Source organism: Lissotriton vulgaris, chromosome 9 (genome assembly GCF_964263255.1).
Source record: "Lissotriton vulgaris chromosome 9, aLisVul1.2, whole genome shotgun sequence".
In the NCBI taxonomy this organism is placed as follows: Eukaryota; Metazoa; Chordata; class Amphibia; order Caudata; family Salamandridae; genus Lissotriton; species Lissotriton vulgaris.
In genome coordinates this window covers 273118388-273132815 of record NC_141697.1, presented here as the reverse complement: position 1 = coordinate 273132815, position 14428 = coordinate 273118388, and the positions used below count along the sequence as shown (strand labels likewise).

General features: G+C 42.1%; 1 protein-coding gene across 1 annotated transcript in view; it reads left to right on the top strand.

Annotated features, from left to right (window-relative positions):
- POMT2 (protein O-mannosyltransferase 2) overlaps positions 1-14428 on the top strand; it is a 475144-nt gene that overhangs the window by 387972 nt on the left and 72744 nt on the right. The window contains exon 17 of the mRNA XM_086937548.1: positions 11913-11972. Coding sequence (XP_086793674.1) covers positions 11913-11972 — 60 coding nt within the window. The remainder of the gene's footprint in view (positions 1-11912; positions 11973-14428) is intronic.

The window sequence follows — 14428 nt, the reverse complement described above, 5'->3', positions numbered from 1 at the left end:
GTAATTCTCCACCATTGGGCGCGGGCTCCGTGACTGTGACTCAACCAGAGACAACTGGGCCTTCAATGCCGCCCGTACCCACTACCTGTGTACTGACACCTGCTGATACAGCTCTGGCATTGGAGGTCTTAGACCTCGCTAAACTTGGTTCTCTTCTAAAGTCTTCTTTGAGGACAGGCTTACACAAATAGAGCGTCGGCTAGCCAAGATCGAGGGTGCAACATTGAATATTGTGGACAATATTAAGTCAACTGGGATGCCCGTGGTATTGTGCAACTAAATTCTGTACTGGGGGGGATGTGCTGTTTGCTAGTATTCCAACTCTAGGCCCATTTATTTCAAATGCACCTACAGCTAATCCGTGCGCTCCTGCGACATTACCTGTATCTTCATCCGCAGGGGTAGACGCGGCCAAGCCTATTGAAATCTCTCGGGATGTTTTGACTCAGTGCCAACCAGGAAACTAATAGTCGATTTACCACCAGAATCAAGCCCGTACACTGTAGTTTTAACTGGGGTACCTGAGCTAAGCAAACCGAACAGGGAATCATTTATGTCACTGAAAAATAAGGCCATGGAATGGCTTAATAAAAACAGACCTCTTCCCTGTAATGTTTCTTGTGAAATCCTGATGCTGCGTAGGGTACCCTGGGTGGGTCACAGGCCAAAAGATATACGCGGTGATTGCGTGCTTGTGAACTTCAGGGACCCTCGTACCGTGGGTCATATTTGTAACTGGACACACCACAATAATGAGTCATCGATCCATCCTCTCCCGCTAACATATTTTTATCCTGCGCCCCATCATTTAGAAATGGAGGGGGATTGGACCCTAGTGAGACAACCGGGTAGAGGGAGGGGGGCGGGGGGCTGGCACATGCATTCCCACCCTCCCAGTCAAATATCCTTACAAAATAGGTATAGCGGACTAGAAATGGTCGATTGACTTTTTATTCCTGGTAATAATTCCCCGGGAGTCTCTGACCAAGTGAAAACTGTACTGAGGGAGAGACAGAGGCATGAAGCACTTTAATACCCTGCGCCCCCCTATCACCTGTGAGGGCCGTCATTGCAATCAATAAAGCTGAGCCCCTAGGAAGTATATTGGGAGCCCAAGACTCCACTCCAGCCGTAAATTCGGTCTCGGGTTATAACGTTATCTCATGGAATATTTCCGGGCTGGCAGGCAAGGTTAGAGACCCGTCCTGGATAGCCTTTATAAAATCCTTCTCGGTGATATGTTTGCAAGAGACCTGGTTGGTAGAGAGTGACATCTTCATCTTCATAGAGGGGTATAAAAGTTTTTTTGTCCCGGCCGAGCCGTCGCGAAGTGGCAGAGCTAAAGGGGGATTGGCCGTGTGCATTGATTTAGCCTTGTCTTGTACTGTCAAAACAATACCTACCGGTTATACTGACATTCAAGCAGTTGCGGTAAAAAGAGGGAAGGACATGATATCCCTGATTAACTTTTATAATGCCGTAAATTCATAGGGGGAGTGTAGGTTAGATGAACTGGGCAAGCTTGTTAGGCACCACTGCGAGAGTTTCTCCCATCGGATGCTTATTATGGGGGATTTTAATGTACATCCCTGTGGGAACCCGAAGAATACTGCAATTGGCTTATTGGGCTGTCACAAGGTGGAGGGTTTACACTTTGAACACTCTGGCCGGGGGGACAGGTTGAACCAACTCATGAATGAATTTGATCTAATCTCTGCCATGTCACTGGTGGACGATTGTAGTTTTCAACCGGTCCCCACATTCAAGGGCTACTCGGGGGGGTTCTTTTATTGACCACATCCTTCTCTCTAGTGGCCTTGACACAACTATTTTAGGTTTCAAAATCCAGGAGAACATACATAGTGATCATAACCCGGTCTGTATCTCATTTGGTGACATCCTTTTAAAACCACGGGATAAGGCGCCAATTTGTGGTGTTCTCAAAATCACAGATGGAAGACGCCACCTTAAATGGGCTAAGGTGAACTCGGATCAACCCTATGATAAGATCCATAAATCTTGTGTTACCGAGTTATCACTGTGCGTGTCTTCTGTATCTCTTCGACCCAGAAATCCTTCTTGCATTCGATGGTATCGTTTTAAAAGTAGGCGAAACGCTAACCGTACCATCGTCGGGCTCTGCATGTAGGGACCCCAAATGGTTTGACCACTCCTGTTCTAAGGCTGGTCGTGATCTAAAAGCGGCCCTGAAGTTAAGTCCCAGGGACCCTGTACTGGTTAGGGCTTTACACTTGTCCTACAAAAAGGACTTGGCTCAGCGCAGGTCAGAAGTGAGGGAGAATATCTGGCACGACTTATTAGACCCTAGTACCCTCGGTAATAGTGAACAATTCTGGGCCATTATTAACAAACCTTTATTTGAGGCAGCAGGTGACACCTCAGTTGGCTCGAACATTACCGAAGATGAGTGGGTTTCACATTTTAGTCTTATTTTTAACAGTAATATCCCACAGTCAGAACTTGATAGAGGCGAACAAAGAGCAAGTCTACCACTCTTTACTATTAGCGAGGTAGAGAAAGGCATCATGGGGCTGTCAAGTAACAAAGCGCCAGGTCCCGATGGTGTGCCCCTGACCTATTTAAATCAAGGGTATCTCTTTGGGCGCCGGTTCTTGCCGCTGTGCTTAATGCAGCTGCAGAACATGGTTGCCCTGGGTCCTGGGGGACATCAACAATAGTACCGGTGTTTAAGAAAGGGGACCGAAATAGTACTTCCTGTTATAGGCCGATATCTTTAATTGACTCTGTGGTTAAAGTAGTGGGTGGAGTAATCCTGAACAGGCTGACTGCCTGGGCGGAAGAACATGGGGTAATTTCCCATATCCAATATGGCTTACGGCCCGGTCACTCCACAATAGCACAGTGTCTTAACTTATATGTGGTCCTAGGAAAGTACACCCTAGTTCGGCAGGGCACCATCCACATTCATGGACCTCTCCTCAGCTTTCGACTGTGTTAATCGGGGAAAGCTCTGGGAGGCCATGGGTGATATGGGGGTGGAGCCTAATTTGGTAAATCTCCTGGTGGATTTGCACCAGGATACTAGGGCTAATGTGAGGTACTCGCAGGACCTTAAGGTGTCGAGGGATTTTAGTGTCCACAGGGGTGTTAGGCAGGGCTGTATTTTGGCCCCCTTCCTTTTCAATTTATATATCAATAACTTTCAGGATTTTTTATTAAACACCGGTGCAGATTACCCCTTTGTTGGTCGCAAGGGTCTGCCTGTTTTATTATATGTGGACGATGCCCTTTTGCTGGCTAGGACCGCAAGAGGCCTTCAAACCCTACTAGATGCCTTTCACAATTTTATGAAAGCCCACGATTTATCTATTAACAATTCAAAATCTTTTGTAATGCAGGTAGGGCAGCTAAATAAGAAGCCGTTCTCTTTTCCGGTAAATGAGGAGATGATCCCTATAACAAGAACCTTTTCGTATTTGGGCGTCTTGTTTGACGACCAGTTAAAATGGGGCCCATCTCTCCAGAGGAAAAGGGGTGAGATAACTTGTGCTAACACTGCTATCTTTAGTTTTGCCAGGAAAATGCGCAAACGTCCTATTGCTGCACTATTAAAGATTTATCAGGCTAAGAGTGTGGCAATAGGTAGTTATGGCAGTGATTTGTGGGGGTATGTGGCAGCTAATGACATTGCAGTGGCTTAGAACCATTTTTTGAAACAATTATTGGGGGTCCCGAGGGGGACTTCGAATTTTATAGTGCACAAAGAAACCGGTACTCCCTTTATAAGTGATAACTTAGCACTACGGCCATTAATTTGTTGGTTAAAATGCTGGCTAAACAAAGATCTGATTTTAAACCACCTACTTCTGAGAGAGGCCTTATCCTTGGATAACATGCTCAAAATCCCCTGGCTAAAAATACTTGAAAGATTGTTTCTCTGGTATGGGGCGTTTAGAACTTTTTTAAAATCCTGACTCTATCAGGCTTGCGGATGTAGAGTGTGTGAGGAAAACCTTTTCACTGTTACAACATATGCACAGTGAAGAGGCTGAGCTAATTAAACCTAGTGAACGGAAACACGCTATTCTGAAGACTACACCTTCTCTGGAGCCATATCTAACTTGGCAGATGTCGGGCTTTGATCGATACCTGCTAATCAGGTTCCGATTGGACCATTACCACCTCTTGTTAACTGTTCCAAAGGGATCTCATCAAAGACAATTGCTACCGTCCTGCGGCTGCGACAATGAGTCTCTGCAGGACCTGATGCATTTTTTATTTATTTGTCCTTTCTATGACTTACCTCGCAGGTTTTACCTAAAGCCCCTGTTAAAAAAATTGAGCTTCACCCAGGTTAGACCGGCACTCCATTATTTGCAACTGCTAAATCCTGAATGCACATTATTTGTGATCGGTTTCCTAAAATCTGCCCTAAAATTTAGAAATAGTATGGAGGGTTAACTGCCTAGTATTTTTGTTTTTTTCATTACTAGATTCGCCTAATTGGGATTGTGGTTGATTTTAATATGTGTTTTTATACGTGGGTTGTGATCTTTTATATTCGCACATCAAGTTTTATTGTACTATTTATTAATTGCTTTGTGCTTTTATGGTTGTTTCTGTTTGAATAACCGAATAAAGATTATGACTATGACTATGACTGTAAATCTTTTGCTGAGCTACATAGGAGTCTCCTGGGTGTACCGTAGCTCCCACCCCAAGTACCTCTGTGGCCTATTCCAGGCAGAAATGGTTCCCTGAGTCATCAGCAAGAGTTTCCCAACTCCCCCTCCCTTGCACAAATAATGCATATATGATTTTGAATCAAATTGGCTGTGTTGAAGTGAATAAGTGGGGTGGTTTCCTGGCATATATTCCCAGTCGTTGAGGACCATTGACTGAGCAAGCCAATTGTACCCTGGAACATCTGATAGAGAAATCCCTCCATCATATTGATTTCTTTGCAAGGTTGACAACGCCATTCTGGGGTGGCCACCATCCCACAATAATTTGCAGGCTCTCCATTAATCCTAGTGGAATAGTCATCTAGGATCAGGTAGTAATTATTTTGGAGCACATACTGGAGCTTGGGAAGGGTGATCATCCTGAACATGGTGGTGCAGCCACATCAGCCTGGAAGTCCACCACAATTCTATGAAGATTGCAGTCCAGATCTCTATTCCTATCTAAGGTGACTAAAATGCCCAGATTCATATAGCCCTCTTTTTCTACCCCAACTCTCCTAGGCAGGTTGTCTAAATTGCGCATGGTCCCTGTGTGATCCCAAAGGTTTATCCCAAAAAAATTGAGCCAGGTTTATCCCAAAAAATTGAGTACACAGAATGTGCACCATAGTCTTGAAAGGCTTGTACTACCGGCATGGTCTCTTTGGGTTGAGTAATATAAAGTAGGATATTGTCTGCATACAGCGAGATCATCCGCCCAACTCTCCCCCTCCTTGAAACCCGCTAATATCAGGGTGCGTCCGAATCAGGCAGCCCAAGGGTTCCAAGACCAGTACAAACGAGAGGGTAGACAAGGGACGCCCCTGTCTGGCCCCCCTCCCAATAGGGAATCGCTCTGACAGAATTCCATTGACCCATATCTCCGCTATTGGGTCCTTGTTGAGTACGTTTATCCAGGACTGGAATTTGTGAATGAAACGGAATCTAGGGCTCGATGTAGGTGGCTCATTACCGGTCGGTAAACCCGAAATTCAGTAAATTTCATGCTTACGGACCGGTATTGAGTCATTTGCTATGTAGGTGATGATTCGGTAAATACCGAATCAGTATTTACCGATTCTGTATTTACTGAATCGGTAAATGGCATGTAGGAAGCACATTTAAGAGTGCTTATGTGCTTTAAGGATACGTTATTTACCACCAACTATAAGTTGGTGGTAAATACCGAATGCCTTTGAAAATGCTAATCTGTGCATTTTCAACTGTGCCATGTGGCAGACATACATGCCCTTAGGGCATGTATGTGTGCCACATGTGCACACAAGCACGATTATGGGGTGCAACAGGGTGTCAAAGTGACACCCTGCCACCCTTCAATGTGTTCCCCCTTTTACCAAATCGGTATTTACCGATTCAGTAATTCACATTCATTCCTATGGGCCTCCAGGCCCATAGGAATGAATGGGAATTACCGAATCGGTAAATACCGATTCGGTAATTACCGAATCTTACCGATTCGGTAATACTTATCGAATAAATACCTACATCCCATTTACCTATTCTAAAATACCGAATCGGTAAAATTCTGTATTTTAGAACCGGTAAATCTTCATTACCTACGTCTCGCCCTCAGTGATGACCTGCATTAAAAAAATGCCTGTGATAAAAAAAGCCTAAACTCAGAACTAAGGGCTAGCTGGTAGCCGAATGATGAGGAGTCTGGTACAGCGAAGTTTTGTAAGCAGGTAGAAGGCCAGTAAAGGCTGCTCAAAAGTATAACTTAATGTCCTGAAGCTGGAGTCCACTTTTTTGTACAGAAGCTTCATAAAGCGAATGGCATCTTGCGCGCCTATAACTCCATATAAAACTTCAAATGACGCCCTCTAGATGCTTAAAAAAGGATTCTGGGACTCTCAAAGAGATTGCGCTAAATAAATAAAGACATTTTGGAAGCATATTCATTTTAATAGTATTGATTCGACCCGGAAAAGTAAATGGGAGCTTATTCCGGGATTTCATCTTGCAAATGACTAAGAGTAGTAAAGGTTCATAATTCAGTTTAATAATATTTGTAACCGTGGGATGCAGTCTAATTCCAAGATAGACCGCTGTTGAGTTCACCCCAGGCATAGGCGTGTCTTTTTCAAAGTTCAATAGAGCCTGAGTTTTGGACAGGTTAAGATTGTACCCTAAAAACTTGTCGAACCTCAATGCTTCCTCCGCGACCTGTTGAATAGCTGATAGTGGATCGGTACAGAAGACTCCATCATGGTCCGCATAGGCAGTCCGCTTAAGATGCTGACCTCCAAAGAGCAGAGGCTGAATACCTGCATTCGTAAGAAGCGACTGTAGATAATGCTCCACATACAGAGCAAATACATGGGTAGAGAGTGTAAACCCCTGTTGAGTACCTCAAGAGATTAAAAATTGATTTGAGTATTTCCCGGCATATGCCACCCTGACATGCAGGATCTTATATAGTGCCTGAGTTAATTTAATGAAGCCCTCCCCTAAACCAAATAAGCGCATGATGGCCCACATGCACTCCCAAGATACCCAATCAAAGGCCTTCTTGGCATCGAATAGGCTCATACATATATTAATGGTAGATTTGCCGGCAACATCAAAAGCTGCAATTGCATAGTTGGAGTGGAATAAACCCCTGTTGTTGTGTCACCAAGTTTGAGAGTGTGGGGGCAAGAGGCATTGCCAAGATTTTTGCAAACCTTTTAGCGTATGAATTAATCGAAGATATGGGTCGGTAAGACCCCATATCTTCCTCATGTTTGCCTTTTTTTCAAATACCAGAATATTAGTAGTATTCCAAGTATTAGGAACAGCGCCGCTTATGGAGATATGTTGGATTACTTTTAAAAATTGAGGGATTATTATGTCTTTAAATACCTTATAGAATTCTAGAGGTATTTCATCCTCGCCGCCGCCTTGCCTGTAGAGACAGTCGATAATGCAGCCTCACTCTCAATCAAAGAAAACTTAGCTTGCAACTCCTTAGCCCGGTCTTCACTGTGATAAGGGAGGCTACACTGCCGCAAGTAATCCCTGGGTCCAACTTGATCAGTCGTTTCAGGCTGACTATATAATTCCTAATAAAGCCTGGATAATTGTTCCAGGATAAATGTTGGTTTTGTAGGCACTATGCCATCCCTACCCTTAATTGAGTGAATCATAGTTTTGAACTGCCGATCTAGAATTGGATGTGCCAGCACTCTGCCGTCCCTCACACCATATTCATACTGGAGCGATTTATATTTCGCATATCTAGCAGCTATTTGATCTTGAAACCTACAGTCCAGAAGAGATCGTTTTTCTATTAATTGAAGATAGTCTGTTAGTCTGCTTCTCCTTGGGAAATTTTCAGAGCATGTAATAATTCAAGTTGAAGATTAGTTTGAGAAAGAAGACAAGCTACCTCTGAGACAGCCCTATTTTGCTTTGCCACGTACTGGAGGGTAACACCGCAATGTATATTTGGAAAGAGTATCCCTAGTTTCAGTTGGAGGAAATGAAAACAGAATTGGGTTGTGATCTGAGGCAATCCTAGGACATACATCTATTTCCGCTCCATCCACTAGGGACCTTTGGGTGAAAACCATATCTATCCTAGAGTACTGCTTATGTGAGCATGAGAAAAAGGTATACCCCAAAGCAGTCGGATAGAGGGGCCGCCAAACATAGACCAACCAATGTAGCCGGATAAGATCCGTGATTGATGCCCTGGTTCTAGGCTTAAGAGGGATCACAGTACAGTTAGTAGAATCAATGTTATAATCATGCACTCAATTTAAAGTCCCCCATTATTATAATTTCTCCACCCCAATCCACAAGTTCCAAAGATAACCTGTCTGATACTTCTGGATCATTAATATTTGGGCCATAAACCACGCAGATAAAGTTTTGATGGTTCAGTATTAATTGTTCCAGTACCAAGTGACCTCTCAAATTAGCAGCAGTTTTCAGAACTTGGCAATAAAAATTGTTGCTGATAATATAGCATCCTCCCTAATTGAAACCACTTTCAAGATACAGATCACTATGTTAATCCCAGCTGCTTCAATTACAGCCGGTCCTTATATGTCAAGTGTGTCTCAGTTAAAGCCACTAATTGTGTCTCCTATCGAACCTGTAGCCGCTTATTTTGCACATTATTCCCGGAAACATTCCAGCACGTGCATTTAACCTTAACCATCATTCTTAAATAACTCGGTTAGAAACCCCCCTTCCTCCATATAACAACTATAATTACGCAAAATTGAAATACATAACATATGCTGTCTGAATATTCTGTGAACAATATTCTTCCTTCTTAAAGTAACATTTTCTGTGTCATAAATTTCAAACAAGCGTGAGGAAAACGTGGCTCTTTTTTATGTCATATCATCTCCAGCCAATTGTATAGTCTGCGGAGTACAGTGTGGTCGCTCTTCCAAGCATGAAGTTGGAATAGTCATTGTGGATTAAGGGGAGATAACTTTTACCAGTCTGAAGGCCAGTAAGGAAGCCAGGCTTATTGCCTACATATTCTGCAGAGAGATTGGGCTGCAGTGCGTGGGCGGTTTCCACAGTTTATGGATCACCACGGTTGTGGTTTTCCGGAGATCCAACATAACTTTGCCTCTTGTTTGGCCGTTTGATAGAGCCGGAGCAAGTGCGGACCGAGAAGTTGGTCAGTACCCTTAAAGAACTCAGCCGGTATCCCATTAGGTCCAGGGACTTCGCCTACTTGAGTTTGAAGATAGCCTTGCGAACCTCTGAGAGTGTAGTGTCCTCCTCCAATGCAGTTCGGTCATCCGGCGGGATGTTTGGCATCTGTAGCTCTGCCAAGTATGTATATGTGTTAGCTGCAGTGGCTAGTGGACACCCTTTGTAGAAAGTCGCATAGTATAGAGCAAAAGCTTCAGCACCTTCTGTGTCGGTATTTTATACGTTACCATGTCATCTATGATGGTCTGTACTCAGCATGCCTCCAGTGATCTTCACCCCAACCAGGCCAACAAGCTACCAGTATTGTCACCTGCATCATATAGTCTATGCTGCATAGCCAGTATTTGGGTTCTTACTTTATTGTTGACTAGGAGTCTGTATTCTTCCAGAAGGAGTTTCATAGTACGAAGAGTCAAGGGATTCTGCTCAGGTCCCACTTGCTCCTCGTGCCAGCAAGTGACTTTCTATTTTGTCCATGTCTTGTGTTTCTTTCTTATGCTTATAAGCCCTATCTCTGAATACAGTTTTGTATGCCTTTCAAAATATAAATGCTGAATCTAGGGACTTTTCGCTTTCCTTCAAGTATAGTTCTGTTTCAACTCATTCTCTTGAAAATTGGGGATCTCGTTGTTCCCAAGCGTTTAGTGTCCATCTTGTTCCAGATGTACGAGACTGGAATCCTAGGGTAAGCCTGGAGATGGTCGACATAGCAGAGGCACTCCTTATCCATAGGGGGTGTGACCTAAGACGCCTAACGGCATCTGAGACTCTACTATGTCTGTTAAGTTTAAGAGGGGGACTATCACCATATGATATACTCCAATAATTTACCTGGTTATTCATCCTCCACCGGACAGGCATATAATGTATGAAAAGATATGTGGAAACTTAGAACTGGATGTCATAGGTACAGGCTACACAAGCCTATTTACATACCCACTCATTCTTAACCTCATGCGCGCTAGCGGAATTCTGCTCGCACGCTGAGATTTTTTAAATCGCATGTTACGTGACAAGCTGGGCTTGTCATCAGCGTGCGAGGAGGCTACGCCATGACGAGCCCAGCTCGTCATCAGCGTGGAAGGGGTTAACCAGACAGGCTTTCTGATATCATGGAGATCTGCCAGAAATTGGTGGTCACTGGAGGTCTCTAATATAGTCCATCTTGCAGGTCCAAATATTCACATACCTAAGCACTGGCAACCTACAATGACAAAATGATAACAATAACGCAGTCCATATGGCAAATCTCATAATGGCCATCATATAAAGCTAACCAGGCAGATCTCTGATCCCCCTCACACTTTATCAACACCTGTTACCTCTTGCAAATCTATAATATCAGAGTAGATCACCTCTTGCCACTGCCAGCATAAGAAAACAGACTGAGAAAAAAACAGGAAATTCAGCAACCCACACAATAAAGGGACCTGAAGAGCTAATCAGAGCTGCCAGCATAACACATATTGTAAAAATGCGGGCATCCATCTCCCATACTTCCTCATCCATCACAACTCTTAGTGCTGTATTCCACAACATGATACCAACACTCTGTATCTTCATGCACACCATGGAAACACTTCCACATTTGCTCAGAGTAACAATAACATTCTTTCAACCACACATCCACATGGTGCAGCGTGCTCGCCACGTGCACAAAGCCCTTCAGACCCATGTAGGAATAGTAAGCGCTACATAAATACCATAATACAACACAAATTCTCCTCATGCTGCCTTTTCTCAATGTGCCATGTTTGCTTACTAAAAAGGGGTGCTTTTGACTCTTAAAAGTGCTCCTATAACTGTTGTCTTTGAACTTCTGTGTTGAAATGTGTGATTGATTTCCCTTTGTTGAATACTTTGAACTAGACAGATATCAGAAGCAGTGTGAACTTCTAAAGCAGTCACTCATACCGCATAGTCCATGCTCAATTAGTTAGTTCTCTTCCTCTATGAAGGGAGAAGTAGGAATCCACAAAGATTATGTCTGACACTGTCCTCCTATCGTAAGAAATGTTTGGAATGGCAAGATAGTATGGTAAATGGTAAGTTACTTTTCTACATCCAAATGGCAGATACTTTACTGTAAAAAGTGTATATTTCCACCCGATAGTGTGTTTGCACAATCTTACTAAAGATCATTAGTAGATAAAGCCACATGTGTCATTTAGAGTTTTCTTTAAAAACAACCCTATAACATAATAAAAACAAAGCTGGTGAACATAACGTTCAGCTAAGTAGTTCCTATTACTAGCTTTCATTTTCATGTGAAGTATTTAGATGGAATAAAGAATTAGCATTCAAAACCACTTATCTCCAATTCACCAGATGTGTCCTCTTTCTAATGTGGAGTAAAATTTGCTCTTGAGAAATATTACTTTTCTGTCAGCTGTAATAATTCTCCTTTGCTTCTTGTCTTATTTCCTTTGAACAGAACTATTTGCTAATGTGCAACAGAAGCTATAAATCAAAAGTGAAAGCAGATGCCTATATTTTACTTTCATTTATGCTTCAATCTCACAGGGCCTTCGCTTCTCTGGTGTGAACAACACTGACTACCGTGTTTACCTGCTTGGCAATCCGGTGAGGCACTTTCTGGAAATCAGTATTTTTGTCATGTGTACTACAACTGACTTGAATAGAAAAGTTGGATAACTTTGTGAAACAGATTGCTTCTGGTGCTATAGTGGCGGCCCGGCACACTCTTCTTACAGTGCCCTGTCAGGTGAAGTGGAAGCAATCTGTTGGTGGTGGATTTTTTCTTAGCTGGTGAAGGTTTCATTTCGTCTTCTATGAAAGGTGGGAAATGATTTTCATATATCATTGCAGTTGTAATTTATAGGGGAGAATTGAGCAGGAGGTTAAGAACAGCAAAGATAAGAGCAGTATTGACATCAGGCCAATATTTATCACAAAAAAATTAGTAATGGAAATATGTACTTATCTGCACCTTACATCTTCACACACTCCTCTGCCAACATTCATATCAGGAGCATCAGGGAGTCAGAGAGGCGCTTAGTATTGTTGGTGTCTTATCGGCTAAGTACTTCCAATACTATATTTTTTAAAACAAAAAAAATCGAAAATTTGTTTTAACATCTTGCTGAGGAGAGATTTAAGGTTTCAAGAATTTGCATTTACCTCACTGTTGTAAAGTCTTTGCTGACGATCGTCCCATGAAAGTCCATTCATATGCAATTTTGAAGAAAAACATGCTTTTTTACAAGTTTCCCTCTTTTCCTACCTATGGACTTCAAAAGTATGTTTTACAATATTTTATTTTGTATAATTGATAAATTAGTTTCCTGTATTATATTAACCTGGAACTTGCACCTTCTTTGTGGTGACATTAAGCAGCTGACTCCATGAGGACGTAGCTCCCTTCAGTGATTTCATTTTAATATTGAAGAAGAAATTGTATACAGCTTTAGAAAATAATGCAGCTGAAAAGAGCTGTAAATCAAACTCTATCGAAAAAACTACATTTTGATTGACTCCTATCTGGTTGATCTACGCCAAGGAGATTCTTGGCTAGTACCTGAGACGGATTTCCTTTCAAAGTCAACCCCTATTACACTGTTCTTGCTTCTCATAACATCTTCCTGTGACCATCACAGAGTTCCAACAAGAAACTATAATGTTCACCTAGCTTAAGAATGTGCATAGCCTCCGGGATATGCTACTGCAGAAGACCACTTTAGAATCATTCACATTCCTCTCTAGAAGGATGAATATGTACATGAAAATGTTTGTGCTGCAGGTTCCTGAACTAAATAGGTCCCTGAAAACATTTCTTTCCAGTTATTTGTATCATATATTTAAATTGTTCAAACCTGTGAAAATGGTGTTGTTGCCCATGACAGTTTTTCCTGCATTTTATAATCGGAGCCTAATTAGATTTACAATTTTACTTATTCTTTAAATGTAAAAAAAAATGTTAACCTTGAACATAGCGGTTTATAAATTACACAGATCAACATTTTTTCATACACTACATTTATTTGGGATGTGCTTTAATATTTCCTTAACTAACAATTAAAATGTTATTTCGCTAGTGTAAATTCATGCAGGTAGATGCATCTACTGGCAAGAGGAATTTGAAATACTAAATGTCTAGAGAGAAGGAAGGTTTTGCTTACCATTACCAAAATAGCATCTTGCATCTCGAGAACAAAACTCTGCTCCCATATGTTTCAATGGAAGATTACTAAATGTTACTATCTTAAAATTGAGGAAGTAATAAGCAACAGAAGGGATGGGTAGATAAGTAAACAGATGTGGAAAGGGGATGTAGGCCTTAGAAGGGGATCCCTTTCCTTAACTATTTTTAGTCCCTTTAAACATATATCATGGCATAAATAACTGAAAACCTATATCCCCTTCATCTTTCATATTTAAACTATCTGGTTTAATATCCGCATTAACACGTCCATGCTCATTTACTGCAGTCTGCTCCATTTGAAATGTTTTAACTTAAACTGCTCCTATTCAAGCAAAATGGCATTCATGAGTGCCTCACTTTTGGCTTGAATATAGAACATAGAACGTTAGTTCTCTAGTTTGTTATTAGAAGTTCATGGTGAAGCTACAGTAGAACACCTGGGAGTCAACTGGCATAGAATGCTACTGGTTTTGGAAGATCATGTTTCGCTCAACATGACAGACTTTTTTTCTGACATGGATGAGGAATATAATTGAGAATTTATAAGATGTCTAAAACATTTTTAGAGCACTGATTATAATTTCATGAATGCAACCACGCTAAACCAACGACTCGTGGTAAACCTCATAGGCACCATTAGCACGCCTTTAAAACCCCATTAACCACATCCTTGGAATACTTAGAATGTATGCAGTGACACAAAACATCCGCACTGTCTAGCGTATTTCACGATAGACCACGCACAGTGAAATGGTTAGAAGTATGAGCACTTCACTACAGTATTGTCAGAACTATGGGCACCTCAATATAAGTCGAAACGAAGCATGAGAATGGAAGAGTTGACGCCCGAAATGAGTATGACGGGAAGTATTGCCAT